Source organism: Lygodium microphyllum, chromosome 3 (assembly GCF_053477565.2).
Source record: "Lygodium microphyllum isolate KBCC chromosome 3, Lygodium_microphyllum_v1.1.10, whole genome shotgun sequence".
Taxonomy (NCBI): domain Eukaryota; kingdom Viridiplantae; phylum Streptophyta; class Polypodiopsida; order Schizaeales; family Lygodiaceae; genus Lygodium; species Lygodium microphyllum.
In genome coordinates, this window is record NC_141137.1 from 37,587,562 (window position 1) to 37,612,793 (window position 25,232).

The 25,232-nt window shown below is 45.5% G+C and overlaps 1 protein-coding gene across 4 annotated transcripts in view; it reads right to left on the reverse strand.

The window, feature by feature from the left end:
- LOC148038240 (poly(ADP-ribose) glycohydrolase 1-like) overlaps positions 1 to 25,232 on the reverse strand; it is a 165,747-nt gene that overhangs the window by 48,382 nt on the left and 92,133 nt on the right. For all 4 annotated transcript variants that reach the window (XM_087670260.1, XM_087670251.1, XM_087670235.1 and 1 more), the window contains one exon: positions 18,560 to 18,703. In XM_087670260.1, the coding sequence (XP_087526386.1) occupies positions 18,560 to 18,703 (144 nt within the window). The remainder of the gene's footprint in view (positions 1 to 18,559; positions 18,704 to 25,232) is intronic.

Here is a 25,232-nt window from a genome sequence, read left to right on the forward strand (position 1 = left end):
GTGGAAGATAATGCAACAGTTGGTTGCTTCTTATTGCTCCAACTAATCATGCCACTCCTAAATGAAAAAGCATGTCAATTGTGAAATTCGGATACACAATAACCTCGTCTACATCTAGATATCTATGCAATTTTGTATATTTTTCCTTGTCATAAAACATCCCATAAGAGCAAGTAATTTTTCGCATGCCCCATATCATCCTTAGATAAGTCTTCCTTGGCTTTTTCATATAAATGAAGGAATATTGCCTACCAATGAGAGGAGTAGCACTCCATTAATTGAGCTTCTACTAGATGAAAACACTCAAATGAATTCATGTGCTGTTGTGGTGTGAAGTCCAACTTGGAAGGAAGATACCTGACAACCACACCCCGAAAGGCAGGAACAGATACAAGATGAGTGGGCATCCTCCTATATCCCACCAATGATCAGCACCCATGGTTGAAGTGGAGGCATGTGCATTTGATTAGACTAAGTCTTGTTTCTTGCCTTAGGTAATCCATCTAGCATCTGCGTATGTTGCAAGAGCATCAAGCTACCAAAATTCACATGCCCCACCCTAGCATGCCATAACTCTGCCTGTATCATAGCAAGAGTAAGAGTGGATGTCAAATACACTGACTGATCAACTGAAAGAGCATCCAACTCGTATAACCCATGACATAAAGTGCCTGTCAAGACCAAAGTCATGTGTTCTTTGTCTCTCACCATCCATCTGTCATCATCAAATGTGACCTGCAATCCACAACGTGCCAAAGAAGAAATAGAGAGCAAATTCTTCTTTATGCCTGGCATAAATAAAGCATCCTGTAGGCAAAGAATAGAGTCATCAATGGCTGTGAGCACAATCTTCCCAATACCTTGAACAGGGTATGATGCATTGTTGGTGCATTGTACAGACTTGCCAACCCGAGCAGTACTAACAGAAACAATTAAATCTCTGCGGGATGTAATATGCCTAGAAGCACCACTGTCAAAAAACCAAGTGCCTGCATCCTCAATAGAGCTAAATGCTCGATCTACCCAAGAGGTGTCATAACTGCATGTGTAAAAACAATAGTTCCTGTCTGCAACAAAGGACGCAGACTCAATAGCAGTGGAAGGAGCATCAGAAAATAGACATTCCTGATTCCTTCTCCTTGGCGATTCCCTTCCTGCACTTAGTGATATAGTGGCCTGGCTTCTTGCAATAATGGCATTTGCCCTTTTTGGCTTGCATGCCCCCTTGTTTTTTGTTTGCCTGTGATGTGGTAGAAGTCCCAAAACTCTGCGAAGCCTTCTTCACTTGGCTGCCTTTGTCCTTCTATCTAGCCATAAAAGCTTGCTCAGAAGCTATAGCATTCACACCACTATTTCTTCTTGTTTGCTCCTCCTCTAGAAGCAAACTCACTAGCTGAAGAAAAGTGATTGCCTGTGCAGCAATCCTCATGGTGAGGTTTAAGGCCGTATTAAAAGCCAAGTACGAAGGAGGTAATGAGTTCAAAATGGTAGATATCATTTGTGCATCCGAATAGTACTCATCAACATTCATGAGTTGCTCTCACAAGTCCTGAATTTTGTTCAAGTGATCCTGAATAGAATCACCTTTATCCATTTTCAATGCCTCTAGCTCTTTCTTTAAGAAAGAGATGTGAGTCTCATTCTTGCCTACAAACATCTGCTCCAAAGTTAGCAAAGCTTCTCGTGAAGAAGCTGTTGAACGAATGTGGGGGATGATTGACCGCTGAACTCCCAATGCAATCAGCGACAAAGCCTATGCATCCCATGCATCCCATGCTTTTTGAGCTGCTATTCTTTGGGGAAGTGGTTGAAGTGGAGCAGGTTGGCGTGCCCGTTGTGCACGTTCTCCTGGAGGAGGAGTAGCTGGAGCCACAACTCCAGGTCGAGCTTCTTGTCCACTGACATAATCCCAAAGACTTTTGGCCACAAGTACATTCTTCATCGTGAAGGACCAAAGTGAATAGTTATTTCCATCCAGTCTGTCCTCTTTGGATACATAGGTGAAGACATCTCCTTCCTGATTTGCCATGATTATCAATTACCAAGAAAAAGAAAAAGAGCAATGTCGAAGCAGAACCACACTGGAAATCTGAAAATTTCTAGAAATTGCAGGAAATAACTTTCTGCAATTAGTGTACAGAGGTGCACTCTGTCAAAACTGTCTATAATGCAAGCAATTCAATGTGCAGTTAGTGTCAACAACACTATACTAGCAAAATCCCGAAAATTTCCTGCCTTAAATTTGTTCAAAACATTCTTTCTGTGACTGTAACTGCAGTGCGTATGCCAATGTCCTCAGAAAACATGAAAGCCCCAAAAAAATTTATGAATGTGCCCAAGAAATTTGCATCCAAAGTGTCCCAGACACGTTTCAAAATGCTGTGCCTGTTGCGTAGGAACCCTTGCTTGCAGAAATTTATGCTAGAATTTAAAAAAAGTTAAAAATTTTACCAGAAAAATTACGGGTTGACTGGTGGCATGTGTCAGGCGGATTGACTGGTGCTTCAGATGGGCTGTCTGCAACTGACGTGGTGAGGCAATCTGACAGGCGACCATCTTAGGTGCGTGCCAGGCAGTGTGACTGACGGGTGGAGCGTGCATCAACTAGCGGGACGTCTGAAGGCAGTGATACTAGGGGCACGACAAGTGACGAACGGCATAGGGGCGCAGTGCAGTCAATGGGCGAACAGGAGGCGCCAGGCGGGTACTGACAGGCTTAGCAACTGCAGGCAAGCACAGGCGAGGCGTGCAGTAGTCTGGTAGGTGGCGTAGCACAGGGGGCGGGCACTGGTCCAAGCAGGCGCTGATCTCAGGCAAGGTGACTGCTAACAAGTGGAGCGTGTGCAGTCTGGATTCGCGGAGCAGCAGGCGTCTGGCTAGGCGGGGGCAATGGCAACAGGGAACAGTGTTGGACTGAGCCAAAAGCTCCCAAAGATTGAGCGTAGCTGAGCTGAACTGCCCCGAGCAGAACAGAGCCAATGCTTTGATACCAAATGTGAGAGAGCACATGATCGAAGCTCAGCACAGAAAACCAGTAGACAGTGTGAGAGTGAAGCACGACACCCAATGCCATAGACTGAAAGAGTGTAAATTGAAAGTACAAGGTACAACCCATAAACCTTAGGGTTGTAGGGGGTGCCCATAAGTGTGTGTCATAAGCACATACGAAATAATACCATAAGTCTGGGGAAAAAAAACCTCTCCTACCGAGAGTAAAAAGTGCCCCAGTGTCCTACTGATCACCAGCACTCCTATGTGAGCGTAGGCGTAAGTGAGGAGTGAGAGAAATACCCAACACAAACAAAACTCAAATCAAAATCAAAATCAAAACAGGGATAGTGAATCCTAAGGAACCACTCAATCTTCTCTCAAACTTGGATGATAAAAGGTACCTAAAAGAATAGGATTTGTCCCTCTCCTTGCAAAGCTTAAAGTCCTTGTGAAGCTTGCTCAGAAGCAAACAATGTATATGGCTGAATGTAGTGATATACAAAAGATGATGTGCTTATCATTGGATTCTTTTTATGCAGATACGAATTCTCCTCTATATGAGAAGAAATTCAAAAAGTGGCATGAGATCTTAAATTTTGAATTAGAACTGGGCAAAAACCTTTTAATAACATATATCTTTATGTTTCTAGGAAGCAAGTTCGAGGAAGATTGTTAAAAAACAACCAACTAACAAAAGGCTAGCCATTATGATGACGAGTATCGATCTAAGGCAAGAAGCACACAGCCAAAATCCAAGAATCAAGCCCTCACACCCTAATCGCATAACCCCCAACAGGGGAAATAGGGTGGTGGCAACTTTTAGCAGAGGAAGTGGTGAGGCCAAACCCACATTGCCATTGGTTAGTCATCACCATCAACGAACTACTCAACTCCAAAGGGTTTGCTTGAGTAGTCTACAGAGGCCCACATGGTCTCCTTAGAGTAATCGCATAACCCCCAATAGGGGAAATAGGGTGGTGGCAACCCTTAGCAGAGGAAGTGGCGAGGCCAAACCCACATTGCCACTGGTTAGTCATCACCGTCGACGAACTACTCAACTCCAAAGGGTTTGCTTGAGTAGTCTACAGAGGCCCGCATCATCTCCTTAGAGATATCGAATACGAGTCTTATTCATATCTGCAAGCTACCTCCTAATGAGGTTCTTGGAGAGGCCCACTCGTTATAGCCAAGCATGTTAGTACCTGTTTGGATTGTGGACAATGGAGCTACCCATCACTTGACTCCTAGATCGAATATTTTTATTTCTTGAGCCCTTGCAACCGGGAGTGTCCATGTAGGAAACAACTCCTCGGTCACAATCCATGCCCAGGCACGCATCAGTTTTCCCATTGACCTAGGTCAAGATCTCGCTTTGCTCGATGATGTCTATCATGTCCGCCAGCTTGGGGTGAACTTGTTGTCCGTTCGGCAGCTTTGCTAGACGGGGCAAGCAGTTTTCTTCACTACGGCCACAATCAAGGTCCTAGACTCTCAAAGTGGTTTAGTATTTGCTCGCAGCAAGGCACAGCCATAAAGGCCTTTACCACATGACTCACTTTCTTACCGAGCCGATTGCCGATGATTCAAAGTTCCACTGCTTCTAGGATTAGGCCACCACTAATCCCTCCTTGTATATTCTTAAAAGACCAAAACTTGTAACTAGAGATTTTCATTTATTTTTTCTTAACACAGCCACAAGATTTCTGATCTGTAGAATATATATGATCACCTGGTTCCCTGCCCATTGTGTTGCTGCTCCGCCATCGCATCTCCTCTTTCCCCCCTGTTCCTCCCGCCCTGTTACCCCCCCTTCCTCCTAGTGCGCTGCGCCTTCCCTACCACCAGGGAACCTCCCTTTGCACTGCCTCCGCCTTGTTACCCCCCCCGCCAGGCGATCTCCTTCTCGCGCTGCCCCCGGCCCTATTACCCCCCTGCGCTGCCCTGCGGCCGTCATCCTATAGGCCCCCCCTGCACTGATTCCATCTTGCACCTGCTATCCATGGCGTCCTCCACCCCCTCCAACGCCAAAAAATAGGATCTGCCTCTCCTCGCCATCGCCCCCCACCTACCACATGACCTCTCCTCATCTCCAAGTAGCCCCCCGACCCCCCCCCCCCCCCCAGTAGCACACCACCTTGATCGGTACGTCCTCAATAGGGACGCGCAATGAAAACCTCTTGTTAGATGTTGGTGCATTCTGCGAGTGCCCCCCAATCAAACACCTTGCACATCGTCCTTTCTGAGAAACATCTCTTAGCCATCCGTGCCACAGAGCTAGAATTGAAAGAAACAACAATCTTTGGTCAAGTGTCGTAGGACATTCCACATCCAGTGCCTAGCTTTGGGATTGGATTCACTCCACGCTACGCATTGGCACAGTGCAGATCGCAGAGCCAATTCTCATGGGTTAATGGATCTTCATGGTTCAACTCACCTCTGCGGACGCAGCCCATGAGCTGGTGGATAGCTCACCTTATGCCTCCATGAAGGGGGTCATCTATATGGTTCCCTAGTATAGTGGCTTCACAGTGTGAGGAATTCGCGCTCCACAAGAGGTTTCTTAAACACCCCGTCACCCTACTATTCCTCGGAGTGACAGTAGAGTATCCCCAGTTAGTGGGTAACTTTGGGCAGCTCTTCGGCACAATTATGCATGCCTCCTTCACGAATGCAAAGATAGCCGCAGGAGTCCCAAAATTACGGGTGGTAGTGAAAGATACAAAGAACATACCAAAGTTTCTGGAGATTAAGACAAACAAACACTCCTTCAGGCAGCAGGTTATTGTGACTGGGTAGTGTCTACGATGCCATGACTTTGGGCATCAAGCAACAGACTGTATGCACTTCGGAGCCAAGGGGGCTCTGCTGACAGGCCCGCAGGTGGATGCTGACGATTTTTCATGGGTCTAGTGACGACAGAGGGAGACGACTGGAGGGGCCTTAGTCATCCCCTCAGACTCAGCCATAGCAGCAGAGAGTACAAGGGCGAGTAACGTACCCCTGGCAGAGCACCCCCTAGCTCGTGTCCCACCCAGCAGGATCACAAACCTCCACCTCCACCACGCATGGAGGTGTCAGAGGCTACCCCACCCGAGATCCCACAGCCCCCACAACCGCCCTCTCCTCATGGATCTTCCTCCCCCCCCCCGACCCTAAACCACACCCTCCCCCTTCCAATGCCACCCACCCCCCCCACACCCGCCTTCTACCTCCGATCACCCAACCATCCCGGGATCTGCCTCTTCCCCACCATCTCCCCCGTTGATCAGTCCCCTTGATCCTCACCCAATACATGTAACCCCCCCTCCCCGCCACTGATCCCCCCCTTTCCACGGGGATGACGAGCCTCATAAGCCTATATCTTCTCCTCACTAGTAGCCTAGGCCTCCCCCCTCTCCCCCCATAGCCACTAGTTCATCTAACCTAGACGCCCGCCATACTACCTAGACAGGCGCAATTGCTCCAATAGGAGTTCTTCCGCAATGGTTTGTGGTCCTACTTGAGAGTTGTGGAACACGTGGAACATGGAGAGTTTCCACTACCTTTGGAAGTGGGGATCTTTGTGGTCCGCAAGTCAAGGAGCAGCAAGGTCCATTGACTAGCACCACCAGATGACCAAACTATACTTTCTTCCTTTAGACCTCTCATTCAAGAGATTGGATGATGACACAAATAGAGGAGGTGAAGGGTCAGGTTGCAAACCACATCTCCCAATGGATGGGAGAAGAAGGGCTAGCACTCTTTTCCCAACAATGGCCAAGGTGCATGATGGACATTAACTAGTGGGCTGGAGCCAAGGTCCCACATCGGAGCATTATTTTTCGAGCCCCTCCAAAGTGGAGAGTGCCGCTGGATGTGATTGAGTGGCCCCTCACACAGATTGTCCGCTTCTACCACTGTACAGAGTCGTGCCTCTTAGCCTCTGGCTGATAGATGCCCTGGTGGTTCTACCTAGAGCATCTATTACCCCCATGGTCCGCCACCCGAGAGCCACCATGGGGGAATGGAGTTCACCTTCCAGGCCTGCAGCAAAGCACATTTGCATGCCCCATAGCTCTTCTTCTTCATCAATAGCTTTCGCACCGAATAGATGCCTATTTGGTCAGTCTCACAGGCTTCCCCATGAGTCTACATCTAGCATCTTGGAATGTGAACAACCTCCACTACTACAGTAGGGCACATAGTTTCAATAAGTTGATTGTTCGGCAGGAGTTGCAGCCTACCCTTGCCGGCGGACGGATCGACATCTTACTTCTGCTAGAGCACAAGCTTACCCCTACCCAGGCCCAGCGGATAGGGAAGGTACTTTCACGTAGCTCATACACCTACTGGGAATACTCCATCGGTGCCCACAACAAGAGTAGAGGCGTGAGCACCTCTATTGGCCCGAGGCTTACTGCCTGTGTGAATGACCACAAGACGATTGTGGAAGGGAGGGTGCTATGGATCAGACTGGACATGGAGGACTCATGCCTTGGAGTCCTCAATGTCCACTTCTACGGAGATTAGGACACGTAGCAGGTTCTAGATGGAGATTGCAGCAGCAGGACTTCCAAAGGTGGTCTCTTGGATTATTGGAGGAGACTTCAAGAACCTGGAAGCCCCAGAGGATCAACAGGGCAGAGGTAGAGACTACCATGGCATGGCAGGAGAGGAGCAAGAGGCATGGAAAATCTTCCTCCTCACCGTACGAGCACACAATACCTGGCGGGACCCAGCTTTTCACAAGAGGGAGAGGTCGTTGGACTTCTCTTGGGGATACAAGCGGATGGGCGGAGCTCTTCTGGAACAATTGCACCATTTTTATGTGGGAGAGTGGGGGTGCTCTCAAGGAGGCCAGGTAGGGCAGTTGGCTAGTACCACCTTGTCTGACCTACCCGGTTCTCCTCTCACTTGATGCTCCAGTTTCAGCCCTTGACACGCGATCCTATCGGATCCTTGACTCGATCTATAGGAGAGACAAGGTGAGGAGGCAGATTGAACAGCTTTGGAGAAGGGAGTGGGACAGGAGGGACCGGATCGCAGAGGAAGTTGCAAAGGTCTTAGCCGACTCAAGCAGGATCTACCAGGAGGCAGCCCTATAGGCTAGGCAGCAGAGCTCGGAGGAGGAGAGAGCACTCTGACGAGACCTAGCAGCCACGAAGAGACTTCTCTAGGAGGCACCAGGGGATCCCACTCTCCACACGCAAGAGGTGCGCACATGGGCAGCCCTCACCGGCGGTCTTGATGACAGGCGCTAAGAGTTTTTTTTCCATACCTCAGCAGCCTTTTGGGTGCAAAAGGGACACAATGTGCAGGGAGTTCTTTCATTTGCATCAGCCTCGCACCTTAGGAGATCAGATTCACAGCCTCTGTCATCAACATAGGAGAATCCGCTCTAGCCCAAATGAGGTGATGGAGATTGCCACTGACTACTACAAACACCTTTCTCAGCAGGAGGCAGGCTCAGCCTAGGGGAAAGCGTTATAGACAGCAGATCTACGACTGCATTCCATCCCTCATCACAGAGGAGATGGGTCGCTCCCTCCTAGACCCCTTCACAGAGAAAGAGCTAGCTAAGGCCTTCAATGCATAGGATGGGCAGAAATACTTGGGAGAGGATGGTCTTTCTAAGGCCTTCTTCACTACCTACTGGGAGGTGGTGAAGGACCCCCTATTGCTGGCCTTTCAAGAGATTTTCAGGTCAAGACAGATGTTAGGGAGTCTATCGACAGGTCTTGTCAACCTCCTTCTCAAAGGGGAAGACCGGTTGAAGCTATCCCAGTGGAGGTTGATCACCTTGTTGTCAGTGGCCTATAAGGCACTGGCCAAGATGATCAATAGGCGACTCCGCCCCGTGCTTCCAGACATCATCCATGACACTTTGGACAAGTTTTATCCAGGATAGGAGCATCCTAGAGAATGTTTTCACCTTCTTCAAGGCGACCGAGTGGGCCCAGCACAGTGGTCAGGGGTTGGCTGTACTACTCCTGGAATTTGAGGCCTATGGCTGGGTTGACTAGGACTTCTTAGAGGGCACCGTGGCGAGGTTGGGTTTCCCCCAGGCATGGATTTGCGGGGTTTCTGCACTTTACAGATTAGCCACTAGCAAGGTTCTCATAGGTGGCAAGAGGGGGGAGGAGTTTCAGCTAGAGAGCAGTAGGGCTGTCCTCTTGCCCCATATCTATTCTTACTCTTTGCAGAGGCCATGTCCTACATCCTCCGATCACGCGTAAGCGGGCTACGTGGCCTTCGACTTTCGGTGAGGGAGGAGACGGAGCTGCTGCTTGATTCAGAGTATGCAGATGATACTGCCCTTTATATAGAGGATGATGAGTTAATGCTGGAGAGAGTGAGACTAGCTCTAGAGGTGTTTTGCACTACAACTGGAGCGAAAATCAACTCGGGAATGTTAATTGGTTTTCTTACAAACCTGGACTCTAGCACGGAGTGGGACGTCCACTTGGGGTTCACATGGGCGTGCAGGGGATAGACTGTCCGATACCTAGGGTTCCAAGTGGGACTTGACATCACTCCTACCTAGCAACTTCTTCCACTTCTCGACTCTATCAGACAAAAGCCGACTTACTAGAGTATTGTCTGCCTCTCCTTAGCGGGCCGAGCCCTGGCGGTCAACCAGGTCCTCCTAGCAACGGCTTGGTACATTGTCTCGCGTTGGCGCTTCTCCTCGTCTTGTGTGGTTCAATTTCGCTGCCTAGTGCAGAATTTTCTTTGGGCCGGCTCAGATGGCTCCAGGGACTCTCAGGCCAAGGTGGCGTGGGCGACCATCATCCGGCATTGGTTTGAGGGAGGGCTAGGGATCATAGACCCAAAGTTCTAGAGCCTAGCCCTCCCGAGCAAGGTAGTAGTCTATGGGCTCACACGAGGAGGGCGGACCTCGAAGGTCCTTCTGCAGGAGGGTCTCCAGGAGTGCAGACCAAGGCTTGGTAGTGGTTGGATGTCATCCTTGAGATGGATCTTACGACTACCCAAATCACACCGCCCAGATCTTCCTTCCTCCGCAGTCTACTTCCTGTGTGGCAGGGCCTCTACAAGGCCTTAATTCAGAGGCCCCTAGGATGCCAGGAGGAGATAGACCGTGGTCTGGAACCCCCATGTCAGAGATCGGGACGGGATACAGATTGGTGAATGCCCCCACATCCAGTGGGCTGGATGGAAGGCTGGCCTCGCTCGTACTATCAAGACGTGCAAGGTGTACAGGATGGTGGATCAGGAGGTGTTGCAGCAAGCATCAGGTTATTAGCGGCAAAGGTGAGGAGAAGGGAGATTGACTCAACAATCCCTCGGGAGTGGCTTGACCCCCGGATCCGAGAGCTAGTGGAGCCTGGTGAGGTGTGGGGTGCTAGATTCTCATCGGCAAGTATCCCCCTACAGGTGACAGGGAGTAGGGGCGGCGCCCCCTATGAGATTTTCTTCACCGTGCAGGATGGGGGGGTTTGGTTCTTGACAGAGGGCAACAGGATGAGGAGATCAGTGTCTTTCCTTAGCAGAGGATTCATGGGGTTGGTCTCCAAGGGAAGACTTAGCGTCTGGACCCTTACGTGTTCTAGGAGGAGTTCCGGGAGTAGCGCCTCTGGATATGGGAGAGCAAGCCACTTGATGAGTTGGAGTGGGACCTTGGAGAGAGGCTATGGCCAGCCACTACAATCCCCAAGAAACCATTAAGGTTCTTGGAGTACATATCCAGGATTGGTAGACATGTACTGATGCAGGAGGACATGGATTGGGTGCCTTCGCATAGGAGATATTGGGGAGAGCACAGCATCACGGATGCCTTCTGTCGGACTTTCTGGTGCTGCCTATGGGACAACTCGAGGCTGAGGAGGGTGTTGTATTTCTTATGGTTTTTGGCACATGGAGGTCTGGCGGTTGGGAGTTGGTTGGCCCAAATGCAGTAGGATGGAGGGTGTAAGCGCTGCCCACAACAGCACTTGGAAACCCCAAAGCACTGCCTTTGGTCTTGCAAGGCGGCACAACTCGTGTGGAGAGAAGCTTGCCGCATTCTCCGCCGTGTGGCACCTAGCCTTAGATGTATCTCGTGGGGGGCTTTATGCTTGCAGGCAGTCAGCCAAGGCCCTCACCTTTTGTATGAGGCCAGGATGCAGGACATGATTTTCATCATTGAGGATGGGTCTTGTGCAATGGTCGGCTTGGAGGCTTTACCTAGCCGCAAAGTATTAGAGTCCACAGTAAACTACTCGGAGGTATGGGAGATCATAGGGAGTCTTACAGGATGGTACATCTGGAAGGCACGTTGTCAGGAGATTTTTGGTGCGGAGTGCCTTTCAGTACAAGAAACTTTGACAGAGCTTCGGACTTCCATCATCCATTGCCTCCGTGGCCAGTGGGACCACGTGCAGGACAAGTCTCAAGCTCGTCAAGAGTTCCATTTTCACTTTCTGCGCACCTGGGGCGGCCAAGACCTATTCTTCATGATGTAGGCACACAGCCCTAGATAGCGATACATCTCCCCCCCCCCCCCCCGATGGCTTCGCCCCCATCCTTCCTACACCGCCTTGAGAGGCTTGTATACATGATGTATTTGTGATTTGCATAAGCTCTAGCTAGTTTGTTGAGCATGAACACTCTGTTGTAATCAACCTTCTAAGTAATATATTTAGCCACATTTTACTTGCATTAAAAAAAAGGATTTGACCACCACATGAAAGCCCATGGACTCTTAAGCATCTTTGGTGTTTTCACTTAGAACATTTGGGCTATGACTCTCTTTATGAGCTACCGCATTAGGGATAGTTGAGAGCCTTCCACGCCTATAACTATGTCGAGAGGTCTGTAAAGCATGTCAGCTAGGTAAGCAACATCGTACATCCTCTCCTTAGCAATCTATCACTCGTGCTGCGGAACCCCTTAGGCTCATTCATGTAAATCTTTGTGATCCCATATCCATTGTTCCCTTGAATGGCACATTGTACTTCTTTTTGATAGTGGATGATTTCTCTAGATACATATAGGTGTATTTCCTCAAGCACAAGTCCGATGCTTTCACTTATTTCATTGCTTGGGTGTTGCTTGGTCCATAACCAGATTGGTTGCAAGGCATTGCTCTAGCTCATATCTACCAACTCCCCTACATAGAATGGAGTCATATAGCGTAGAAATAGGGCAGTCCTGAATATGGCACAGTCTATGTTGTTCGTAGCAAAGCTCCCTAAGCGCCTTTGGGTCAAGGCTGTTAACACTTCAATGTACATCCTCAACCAATGTCCCCAACTACAATGAACCCTAAAATGACTCCATACAAGGCATTTTTGGGTCTCGGTCTGTTATTTCTCACTTTAGATTTTTCGGTAGTCATGCTTATATGCATACTCTTGATGACAAGATAGAAAATCTCACCCCTCCAGCAAATCTCTTGATTATTGTGGGCTATTCTTACAAAGAAAAAGCCTATCGTTTGTTCAATCCTCGGACAAACAAGGCGATTGTTAGGAGGGATGTCATCTTTGATGAGAGGGACATAGTACAGTCCTTTGCACTGGATTCTTCGTCCTCACTTCCACTCATATCATTTAAGATAGTATTGAGACTATGGAGAAGGAATTGGATAGTATTGATCATAATGGGACTTGGACATTGGTGGAACATCCTTGTCACAAATTGGTTATTAGAACGAAGTGGATTTTTAGGACCAAGCTAAAGGTTGATGGTACTTAAGACAAATATAAGGCTTGCCTTGTCAAGCAAAAGCACGACATTGACGCTGAGGAAACCTTCGCACCTACCGCTCTGTTCATATCATTCCGTCTATTGATTGCACTCGCCGCTCACCATGGTTGGCTGATTTATCAAATGGATATAAAAAGTGCATTTTTAAATTATTATTTTGAGGAGGAAGTCTATGTGGAGCAGCCTAGCAACTTTTCTTTCGCTGACTAGACTGACAAGGTATTTCATTTGTGAAAAGCTCTTTATGGGTTGAAGCAAGTCCCAAGGTCTTACTACCACAAGATGGATGAGTTCTTACGGACTCATGGATACCATCCTACCTCCTATGATCCAAATCTATTTGTGCGCACCACTAGTGCGGAGGGTCAGCTACATCCTGTTGTATGTTGATATATTACTCACTAGCTCAGATTCTGCAGCTCTCATAGAAATTAAGACATGGCTTTGCTCTACATTTGAGATGGCCGACTTACGTTTGTTGTCTTATTTCTTGGGGATGGAGATGGTCAGATCCAAGAGAAGTATCTTTCTATCATAGCAAAAGTACGTCCTGTAGCTAGTGTACCAGTATTTCCCTTATTAAATAGCCAGTGGTCATGCCTCTAGATTCCACTTTCCATTTGTATAAGGATACCTCGGGTCAATCTTTTGATGCTCATACTTATCATTTTATTATAGGGCAATTACTCTAGTTGATTCATACTAGACCAGATCTTGCATTCTCAGTTAGTTTGTTTAGTCAGTATTTTAATGCACCTAGAATGTTTCATTGGATTGCTTGTCTTCGTGTGTTAAGATATTTAAGGTGTACCTATAATTATGGACTAACTTATGGTCATGGTTTATGCTTACACGGGTATACTAATTCTAACTGGGCAAGAGATCCTGACAATCTGCGATCCCATGGAGGCTACATCTACACCTTGGACACAGCACCCATCTTTTGGGCTAGCCATAAGCAAGAGATGGTGGCGGCTTCCATGGTAGAGGCATAGTGTCGAGCTCTCTTCGATGCTACTACAGAGGCTATCTATCCAAGGAACTTGTTGGCCGTACTACACTTTCCTTGCGAGTTGCCTACAATTGTCTATTATGACAATCAAAGTGCCATTGCCCATGCAGGAAATCCTGTTATCACCCCTCGGATATGGCACGTGGTGGTTCATTACCACTTTACCAAAGAGCAGATTGAGCTAGGTACCATTCGCCTAAAGCTCGTGCCGTCTAGTGACAACTTTATAGATATTTTAACCAAGGTGGTCAACTAGCCGATTCTATAGTATCTTCTACCATAGATCGGCTTGGGTACACCCTCCTCTACTTCTTCCGATTGACGAGGAGAGGGCTCTTCTCTCTTACTTCTCCTTCCAGTTTGAGAGGGAGCGGCTTTCTTCTCTTGATAGTGACAGTGATGTTGTTTACAATTTTTTACTTTCAGACATCTATTTATTATGTATTATATATTATGGACATTTGTAACTTCATCCGCACTATCAAGATGGCATGACTATAAAAGGGTGCTTGGACAAGTGAACAATTTCCCTGCAAGGGCACTGTCCAAGTGGTATCGTTGCATCGCATTCTGCATGAGTATGAATACTTGCATCTTCCTTTGCATTACCCCATGCATTGGTATTCTATTCATGGAAACATACATTTGTGCGCATTTATCCTTTTCGGCCACCCTTGGAGTGGTCGACTTCGGATCCACCATAATTGTGGCATTGCACATGGTAGTCTCCAAAGGAAAATTTTCCCTATGCTTGCATGTTGGCTTTTGCTTTGTTTTACTTGCTTACCCATCTTGCCTCTCTCCACATATTCTCCATATGATTGGCACACACACACACACAGAGGATTCCCTAGGCACTTATCTTGGGATGAAAATTTACTTGAAACTTTCACTTAATGCTAAATCTTTTGAATCAATTATACCAAAAGTCCTTTAAATACACACACACAAAGTTCACTATTGATTCCATCTGCCTTTGCAAGACTTGATAGGCCCTTAGGCAATGGATGTGCACCCTTGGTCCGATGCCCTGGCCTTTTTGGGTTGATCAATTGGACTTATTTGGTAAGATAATCATTGCCTCTATAGTGTTGCTAGGTCATTGGGTAGCCAACATGCACCCTTTGCCCGATGCCCTGGCTGCTTTGGAGTGGGACGTCTTGGAGTAAAAGAAACTACTATCAAGGGCATATTTCTCACAACTCAGTTTTGGGTTTGAGAGGGGTGTTGAGCTAAAAATGCATTAACCTGACTTAAACAACACCAAAACACACTTAATTAATGAATAAAACTCTTACTTTAAAAAGAAATGCGATCCTAGAGAGGTATTGTGTCCCACATGCAAAACCCTAATATGGGTGCCCCATACTTTCTATAAATAGCATGCAACCAACCACTTTCCCTCAATCTCATTTTTGCAGGTTTCAAGAGCCGTATCTCTACTACCCACACCTCGTTCACAGAGGACATCACTGTCACAGAGCTTCCTCTAGCCATCTACTACCATCTGGTGCTTGATTGCAGCCTTTGCGTGGTAACCTAGACCTGTCACCTCTTGTCTGAGTGTTGTGTTTGATGATGACGTCAACATCTAGTGATATCACCAACTGTCTAAAGCTCCTATGCTAATCTTCTCTCTCTTCAACAAGCTGCGTTTACAGTTTTTAGTTACTGCCCTGACCTTCTCTCTCCTCCATAGGTTGTGTTTGTGCCTATCAGCTCTCGCTCAACTTTTCTCTCCTCAAGTATCTGCATTTTTAGTATTTCTCTCTCCTGCACTACTATTTTCATCAGATCCAGCCTTCTTTGGCTGCGATTGTTGGTGTTTGACACTTGGAGGCTGCCTTTGCTACAATTCGAGATCCGTTCCAAGTATGGCGCACTCTATAGCTCATAACCTCTGCCTTGATCCCAGAGATACGAGAGTTCAAGGTTCAGTATTCATTGCATAGTGTGTTTGCTATATGAGCACTCTATATTCATTATTCATTCACTTTATTATTCAATGTTCACTGTCTCTAAGTTACCCTAACCTTAACCCTAACTGTGTTTTGTGTTTATCAGTTTGCGCTTTGTTGTACGATTGGTTTTGTGTTTTTGTGTTTAGAGCATTTCTTCACAAATTGATGGGGTGAGGAGACTATGGTTTGACTACGCATTCCTCTACAGTGCATTGTGAGATATTACTAATCTGGTTTGAATCCTCACAGAAGGTAAAGAACTCACTCGCAGTATCCTTGCTACTCATGTAGCCTATGGGTAGGTGAGCTTATACTCTTGCAAAAGGAAAATGTCAAGGCAGATGACTAGTGCTAGCTAAAGCTCTTGCCAAACAATCAGCTTCTTGGGACCCCAATCATCCACTGCAGTAGGATACTGACATTCCAGATGACTGAATAATACTCATTTGTAGCTTTGCTAGAACATGTTCCTGTTTGACATAGCCAAAGACGGTGGCATGTGGGTCCCATAAAGATGCTTAGCTGCTCTTTTAGATCATATAATATCCAATCCACCTCATTGGCTCAATGGTGATATTCACTCCCTGAGAACTGCAGAATGAGCCTCCAAAAGCCAACTCCTAACTGCACCTTACTGGTATAGTAGAAGTAGGCTGCCTCAAGAGGAGGGTACTCTTAAACATTCACGAGGAGGCACCATTGCTGGATTGCATGGGGAATGAGGGGACTTCCAACTACTAGTGTTCTCCACATCTTCCTTGATGACATAATGTCAAACCAAGAGGAGGAGCAATCCGGCCTTCCAACTACTAGTGTTCATTTAAGAACCAACAATCTGACCTTCAAGTATGATGAGGGTGCCTCCTTAGCAAAAGAAATTCTATAAACGGAGCTTATGAAAGAAGCTAGGCAGGTAGAAGAAATGAACACTATGCCAAAAAGATGAAGTGCGACAACCCTTCCACCTCCCATCTTTGACAGGGCACTATTGTCAATGACAATAGAGGATGGAGAATAACTCATAGGGCACATGGCAGGGGGCATGGAGTTAACTGACAAGTCTACGTTTGAGCGCAGGGATAGAAGGGGGAGGAGGCTGGTATGTTGAGCAGAGCCTAGCTATTGCACTGAGGGTTGCACTGAAGGCTGCACACCATCAAAGGGCCTGGCTCTTTGCTTAGCTTGTTAGGTTTGCTCTACAGCCTTACCCCTACCATGAAACTGCTAGGCTATGTTGACTCCCTTGGCACCACCTCTTAGTGGGATTTGTCAAGAATGTGGTCTTTAAGGTCTGGCCTTCCACCCATGAACCAGGGGTAACCAGCTCCCTAGTGGCCCAAACTCATGATATCTCCTTGGTTTGGCTCCCTAGTGATAATGCCATGGACATGTCTAGGTGCCAGCTGCCACGATTGAAATGGCAAAGAGGATTCTTAGAAGGTTCACTGTTACCATCCTTACCTTTGGGATGAACCTGCAAAGGATGAAGTGTTGTCCTAAACAGACACTCATCAGGTGGCAGCACTCCACTAGACTTGGGACAAGAAAAGTGACCAAATCAAGGGGAACGTTCTGCCATGGTTGAAAATTGTTGAATATCCCCATCCTTCAGATGCAGCCTCGGCACTGTGCAAGGCACAGATAAGGAGAATGGTCTGAGGCCAAGTATGACCAGGAGGTGTGACCCACAATCCAAAGACCCCTGTCTTGGAGTACTCTTCCCTGGCTAGAAATGATTGGAACTAATCCTTTATGAGAACAATATGCAAGGTAGATAACTTGAGAGCAACAATAAGTAGTGGCATCAAACGGTCAGTTTCCATTGTGTGAGAGAAGGAAGTGCTAAAAGGGGAAGCAAGGAACAGCACAAGAGAAGGAAGCAACGAAAGGCAGCTAGGTGTGGCTAGACAAGAACTGGAGGTACTAGACATGCAAAGAAGAGAGAAGCAAGTCTAGAAGGTATTGATATCATTTCCGGTCATCTCGCACTTGGATTCTCTTCATCCATGGATGGATTGGGTACTTAAAAGCTGTTTTGATATGATGTCATCTCGCACTTGGATTCTCTTCATCCATGGATGGATTGGGTACTTAAAAGCTGCTCTGATATATGCAACTTCAGTTATTAACATTTATCAACTATTGTGGGTGGTTTACCATTTGGGATGCACTTCACTGCACATGCTTCTTTTGCACGGCATATGGAAAGTTTTTCAAGCCAATAGTGGAGTAAAGGGATACGTTCAACAACACTTGCAAGGCATGCTACTTGGACGGCTGTCTTCAGATGTCACTATCAGTACTTCAGCCAAGGAGCATGTTGATCCTTGGGTCACTGCTCTTTCTTCAGTTTTTCTTAAGTTCTAATTCCTTGGTCTTTATGATGAGGGGCACCCTTCATCTTAACATGTTTATGTAAAATGCTAGTCACATGATGAGGGTCAACCTTAAAACTATAATAGCATCCTGTTCATGAAGTGTTTCGGGTGAAACAGCATGATAACATGTTGTAATAATAATCTTAGTACAACTAATCGACGAGGAATAGAAAGACCGCATTGCTTAAACTACAAAGTTATGCACAGCCTAATGAAGATGAAAACCACATGCCACCCAAAAAGGAAATGTTCAACATAAGATTTGATGTAACCACCTTAGCTTTTGAGCTTTACCAAGCTATTATTTAAAAGGATCCACCAACGAAAGAACCACTAAAAAACAAGGTCTTGAAATACCTTATAGTTGATGCTCAATCTATGAAGTTTGAAACCGCAAGTCAATAACAATGACCCAATTTAGAATTTTACAAATATATCCTAAGTTGCTTAATTTACAAACTTCGATAGCATAGTTTTGTGAAAGCCACCAAAGAAAAAACCACTTTTGATATTTGAAATGTGTTGCTTACCGAAGCATTAGTGAGTTTTTAAATTGGTTTTTGCCAGGTTGGCATAGAGCATCAATAGCAACAACACTTGTCTTTCTACGACCAAACACATCTCTTGGCCTGCTATCAATGTAGTCTTCCAGAAATGCGAATGTTTCGGAGTATCTGTCCAACCATATAAACATCGTATCATCCCAACCAGAAAGAAGCACAATTTGACATTGAAACTTTAATGTTTTCCTTAAACATCTCTACCTACAATAACAATATATAAATATAAATATTGATATATGACAAATGCCAAAACCTAATGAATTATGCATAAATGTTTAATTTACATCTACACATACTGAAAAATCTATGAATTCTGCACTGATGTTCATCTAAACATGCAAATGTATACCATCGTATGGAGATTGGTTTTGAAATGTGTAGAAGCACTTCCAACCATGTTTCTGAAGGTTGAATGTAAACTAGGGTCACTTTGTCATCTAGCTAGGCAACCCTTAAAGTTTTGTGAATGATAGTGACTAACAGAAGGGATGACTCTTTGTCATGTATATAAAGTAGGCCACTGGCACAACAAGCTGCAGGCATCATAGACAAGTACAGATAGGCTTCATTTCTAAAAGAATCAAACAAGAAAATAGTGTTGATTCAAACATGAAGAGTGAGAGGCATGATGAGAGAGGATACTTGAAGTTATTTGAAACATCAACTATTCTTAATTGTTGATTGGGTAGAGCAGGGGACCCTGAACTGTACTATACAAACTCACCAAACGAAGGGAGAAAACAGCCAACATAACTTCAAAGTCAGACCTGAATTGTGGAAGTAAATTCAGAACTCAGCAAAGCTGAATTGTTGAAGACCAGGAGCTGACTCGCCTACACCGCGAGCTCGAAGACCAAGAGCAACGACTCATGGCTATGACCCTCCATCAGGGGGAGTGCCTGGAAGATATGGAGAAGAGAGCGAAGGAATGGGCTGACCACAACAAAAGGAGGATACGAGACCTGGCACGCCGATTGGCCAAAGCAGAAGGAGATAGAGTGTTGGCTGAAAATCAGGCAGAGGCTGCCCAGCTCTCTATGATGGCCCAACAACACACTTTCCTCAACACGCTGCTTTACTCCACCAAAACAGAAGAAAACAACCACCAAGCCTAGTAAGGCCATAAACTCAGAGGAGTGGAAAGCCCAAGCCCCGAACATAAAGGGCCTATGAAAGGGAGCTCGATGCACAGTTGGGAAAGAAAGGCAAAGTGTTGACACCACATACGGGCACCAAAACAATGTCACCAACAGTGAGAACCCTCAAAATGGCGTAGATCTTGCAACAAATCACCTGGTGGAGTCATACGACTAAAAGCTTCACTATCAACCAACCAAGACCTCTAAGAAGATGAGGCAACCACTGAAGAAGGCTCCTCCAAGTCAACAATATAAAGGAGCATGGACTCATGGGTAACCGCTGGAGTAGAGGTAGAAGGCTTAGGTGTTTTAGCTCCATCCTTCGCTCGCGGACAAAGCTGAGGGTACTTCCAACATTTCTTCTCTGGATGTGTCCCCTTCCCACATTATGTGCATTAAGGCTTCTCCGAGTCGGTGTCAGAGCTTGAAGTACTTTCCTATCTCTTAGCCTTTGACTTCCCTTTCTTCTTCTTTCTCTCTTCCAAACCTTCAACAAAAGCTTTGGTGAAGGTGGATCCACTAGCTACCTCTTTGGTACGTTTGTCATACTCCAAAACAAGCAGAGCAAGTTCCCATAGAAGCTTCTCATGGGTCCTCAATGTAAGAAGGTTGGTGTAAAAGACATCAAATCAAGATGGCAGCTGAGTCAAAAGAATCATAGCCATATCCTCTGAACAGATCATCCTGCCAAGGGCAAAGCTTATCCCTCATTTCCTCCAACCTGTTGATATGATCCTTCATTTAAGGATAATCATCAACAACGAGCATCCATAACTTCTTCTCGAGAGTAATCCGTTGGGCAAATGTCTTTTGATGGTACAAAGAAGAAACCTTTGTCCACACTTCGGCTGTTTTCCGTAACCTACGCTCATGACTGAATCTTGTAAGCTCATAAAGAGGAAAGATCGGGCTCTGGATTTGAGGCAATTCCATAAGGCCGTACGATCCATCAATGATCCAACGATGGGATCCTCCACTTGACGGGAAATGGGGTGGGTAACAAACTCCCAAAGATCAAAGGTATGGAGGATACATTCCACTTTACACAACCAAATCAAGTAGTTGGAACCATCAAGCCGGTTTTCTTTGGGCATAGAGACTGTTGTGGAAGGCATATAAAGGCCAACACAATGGGCCTTCTGTGAAACATGGAGAGAACAGGGAGGAGAGGGTTTTTGAACAAATGGGCTAGGTGACCTCCGTTCTTTGCATGAACTAGCATGAACTAATGATAAGACATCTTCAAACTTGCAATTTGCTAGAAAGTTGTGTTGGACACAGAAACAACTGTTGCTTGTTAACAAGAGGCTATCACCTGCACAAAAAATTGTCATCCACAGTAGAAAGCTGTCACCAAGGCCGAGCAAGCTATCACTTGCAAAAACATTCTAACGCCTACACCACGAGATGAACACCTGCAAAAAATGCAAATACGCAAAAGTTGATGCTGCCTGGAGACTATTGCCTAGCTTTCTAGAGGTGAAAACGAGCAGTGGACCACCTATTCAAGCTATAAACGCAGGCTGAAAATCTGCGCTTTGCAAACATAGGCTGCTCCTCCGCGATGAAAACCTACTCTTCTACAAGAAATCTCCAAATTGCGTCCTCACTTAGGCGATGATACCATGCTCTAATACTTTCACATTGTTGCAATTCCAACTTAACTAATATGCAACATTGCATCCACTTGACTAGCCCCTCATATATTTACCTGACATGCTAGGAGCACCGGATGCATTAGGAAACATTCTTGTTTGAATAATTTGGACCATTGCAATATGACTATGCATGGAAATTACATACTACGAGCCATACCAAGATACATTTTCCCAAACATTGCATGCATTATTAGCTACATTTTTCCTCATGACCAACACTATATGGAGTATTTCCATGATGAGCATTGATACGATGAGTCCCAAACACAATGGGATGCATATATGCATCGCCAAACTTGCCACTTTGTGCCCCAACATCATGCCAACATTGCTCTACATGGGGTTATGTATATTACTTGCCATACCCGAATACATTGGGCCTTGCACCCCACGCATTGGTTGTTGCATATGATAAGGAGTTGTGTCAAACGTCCCTCTATAAGGTCCCTAAACCACCATTGCATGAAAACTAGTGCCACCACCAAAGTACCCTAGCTATCCCATCATTGTGTGCATGCCTTGCTCTCCAAAAAGCATTGGATTGGCACTTCCAAGTTGGCCTTGCATATGCATCAATTGCCCCACTAGCATCATTTGCTTATGCTCACTACCCACATTTGGAACATCATACTACTATATTAGCTCTTTCTTCAATGCATCTTGCTATCCCGAAGCTCTTGAAGACAGTTTCCTCTTGTTGCCTTTGCTACCCTCCTTTAAGGGGTTCAAAAAGCGCAGGAGAACTAAGAATTATTTGTCAATTGCATAAACATTTCAGCTGCTATTCTCATCTGATCTTAAATTAGTCATCAAATTTGTCTTTCTCTTGTTGATCATCAACTTCTAAAGACCTAGAAGGACCCACCTCTTGTCACATTCCCTCCTTCTCAGCATGCTGCTCATGCTTCATGCCTTGTCCAAGATCATGCATGGCATTTTTCCCAACACTTTGTGAATTTTCAAATCGAAAGGTATCATCCTTGCTTGATCCCATCTCACTATTTGAAGATATTCTTGCTATAATGCTCAGCTAAATACAATTTCAGCACTAGGGCAAAGCTTCTGACCTTCAATCAAGTGCCTCAGGCCCACCAATTCGGGGAAATTTATGATATCCCTACGATGGAGCCATGAAACCAACCTTCCTTCTTAGAAAGAGCAGTAATTCCGAGATTATTAAGGTAATTTGTGTATTTCAAGTTATATTCATTTGTTGATTGCTGTAGTTAAGTGCTTAATCAGAGAATTACCACCTTTTCCAAGAAGGAAGACTGGTTTCATTGTTCCCATTGCTCTGGTCATTCTTGACTGCCATTGTATTGAAGATTGAAGGAGATCACAACATGTCTCAATGTATTTCAATCTTCTATAAAAGAAAAAATGCAAGGGGAGCCAGTTGTTGGGGTCAATCTAGTGTCAACTGTCCAAGATTAAGTGGTAACATTTATATATCAATTTATGTGAATTTTATGTTTGCTGTAATTAGTACTTAATCACGTCATTTACCGCCCTTTCAAGGTTTCACAGCGTGGTTTGAGTTACATGGCTTTAGCATGGATAGACTATTGCCAAGGTCATCATGGTGGACCTAACTTGGCTGGACACCAAGAGGATATAGTTGGCAACACTGTAAGAGTTGGGGGCAAAGATGGCTTTCTATTAAGGGCATCTTCTCCATAGTATAGATGTTGGCTTTATTGTTCACCCAAGGGCCAAGATACATGGTCACCCACCTTTCCAATAGGATGTATATATTTATCGACCAACTTCGCACCTCATCACATCAATTAAAAATTGAGATTGATAGGTATAGATCCATACCACGGTAGTCAAGTAAGATCCATCCAATCCGTGGACTTAGTATGGTACTAAATATACATAAAAGAATATCAAACAGTCATTAAAAAACACAAAAAATTAAGGGTTAGGCTAGTTAATATGACTTGTTTTAACATGAGAGTGGCTACCCATGAGAGAGTGTGACAAGGCATTATCCATCCAATACTAGTACATTTTACAAACCACAAATGTCTTTGCTTCAATTTCCAACAATGAGTCATGAACATGATGAGAGATCATTTTGGCCTTTTGAAGACATTAATATATCATTTCATTTCATTCCTCTCTTTTTTCTTGTGAAGAAGTTTGAATTAATGTATTTAAGTATTTATATTATGCCTTCTAGCCAGCCTTTGTCAATCAAAGATAGGCAGCAAACACTCATGAAGCCACAAGGCTATGAAAACACAAAACTACCAAAACAAAAGAAGAGGATCATGAAGTAGGCAAAGCACAGAAGGAACAAACAATATCCATGTAGTTTGTTTCCCTTTATTCAAAATAGGGCACACTAGGGTCTCATTTGCTTCAGGGCCATCAACCATAGGAGCATTATGGACTACTTAACCCAACCCCCCCCCCCTCCAAAGCAGTGGTCTTTCCTAGATATTCAGCCATGAAATGCCCCAATTGTCCATATGAAAAAAAAAAAGCCTTGCAAAGGTTCCCCACTTCAAATGATAGTGCAACAAAGGCATTCCAGCACAATTTAGATACAACTAGCTCGGCTTTTTGCAGGCGGTACCCCACACCATGCACATGCCGTTGAGATTGGCAGCCCACAAGCTAGGGGGAAGCAATATTGTGCCAATCATTCCCATAGCATGCTTAAGCAATGGTCAGTAGACTGTGGGACAGCATTCAACTTCAATCCATACTGGTCGTTCCTACTATAACAACCGTTGGAAGTCCGCCAATGGTCTCCAAGCCACTACATGCACCAGGTGTTTGTCAAAGAATAGTGGGACTTTGGCTAGAAGTCATCGCGAGTGCCTATCGATTCGAGAAATATCTCATAGAAGCCTCGTGAGCCAACAAAAATTTCCTCTACACAATTGCCCTGCAAAATGGAGTTTAACCATGGGTGGACCCAAGATAGCACCAAAATCTTGCTAGTGAAAAAGAAGATGACCCCTCTTTTATACAAGACTAAAAAAGAGCATGGTATAGTCATGGTATCATGGTAGCATCCAAAACATCCTCTTTATCGTAGGCTGGAAAGGATTCATGGTTGTGTTGAACATATTCATCCAACAGTGTATTGGCAAATTCCAAGAGATGCTCCCAGTCCAAGACCTCGAACTCCCCAACCACGGAAGTCATAGGAATGAGCACAATACTCGGATTGTTGAGGGGCTTAAGAATTGGCCATAACATCATCAGGGGTATGCTCATTGCATTCCATCACTGCATCAGAGACATGTTTATTGCATTTAGCAAGGGCTTACATCTTAGCGCCAAGCCAGACATCCAAACAAGGGGCAGCCATTTTCGTATGAGGAACCATTTCTTCCCACTCTTCATTGTCCAAATCAGACCCAAGGGATCCACCAGCTGATCTATGATGACCATGTTGAGCTTTTGGCATGGTGTGAGGTTTCAGTATTCAGCTACTATCCACCATACCTCTTCCCCTTCCAGCTACTCTCTGGCTATCTACTACAAATTTGATTTCTTTGGGTCACGCTATCTTGCGGTTCAATGTGTGCTGGTCTAGGCTTCAATTGAGGATAGTGTGCCTGTAGGTCTGGACATTTGCTGGAGGACTAGACACGATTCTACAAGTTGACTTCTAGAGGGCTACCCTACAAACCCTAACATGCCTCGCTGCAGTCATGTAGATTGCACAAGACACTCGAGAATCAATGTGCTCACATACGATTCTTTTTTCTTTTTTGCAAGTAAAATGTGGCTGATTATATTACTCAAAAAAACCGATACAAAAAAATGCTCATGCTCAACAGATTAACTGGAGCTGATGCAAAGTCACCACTACATCATGTA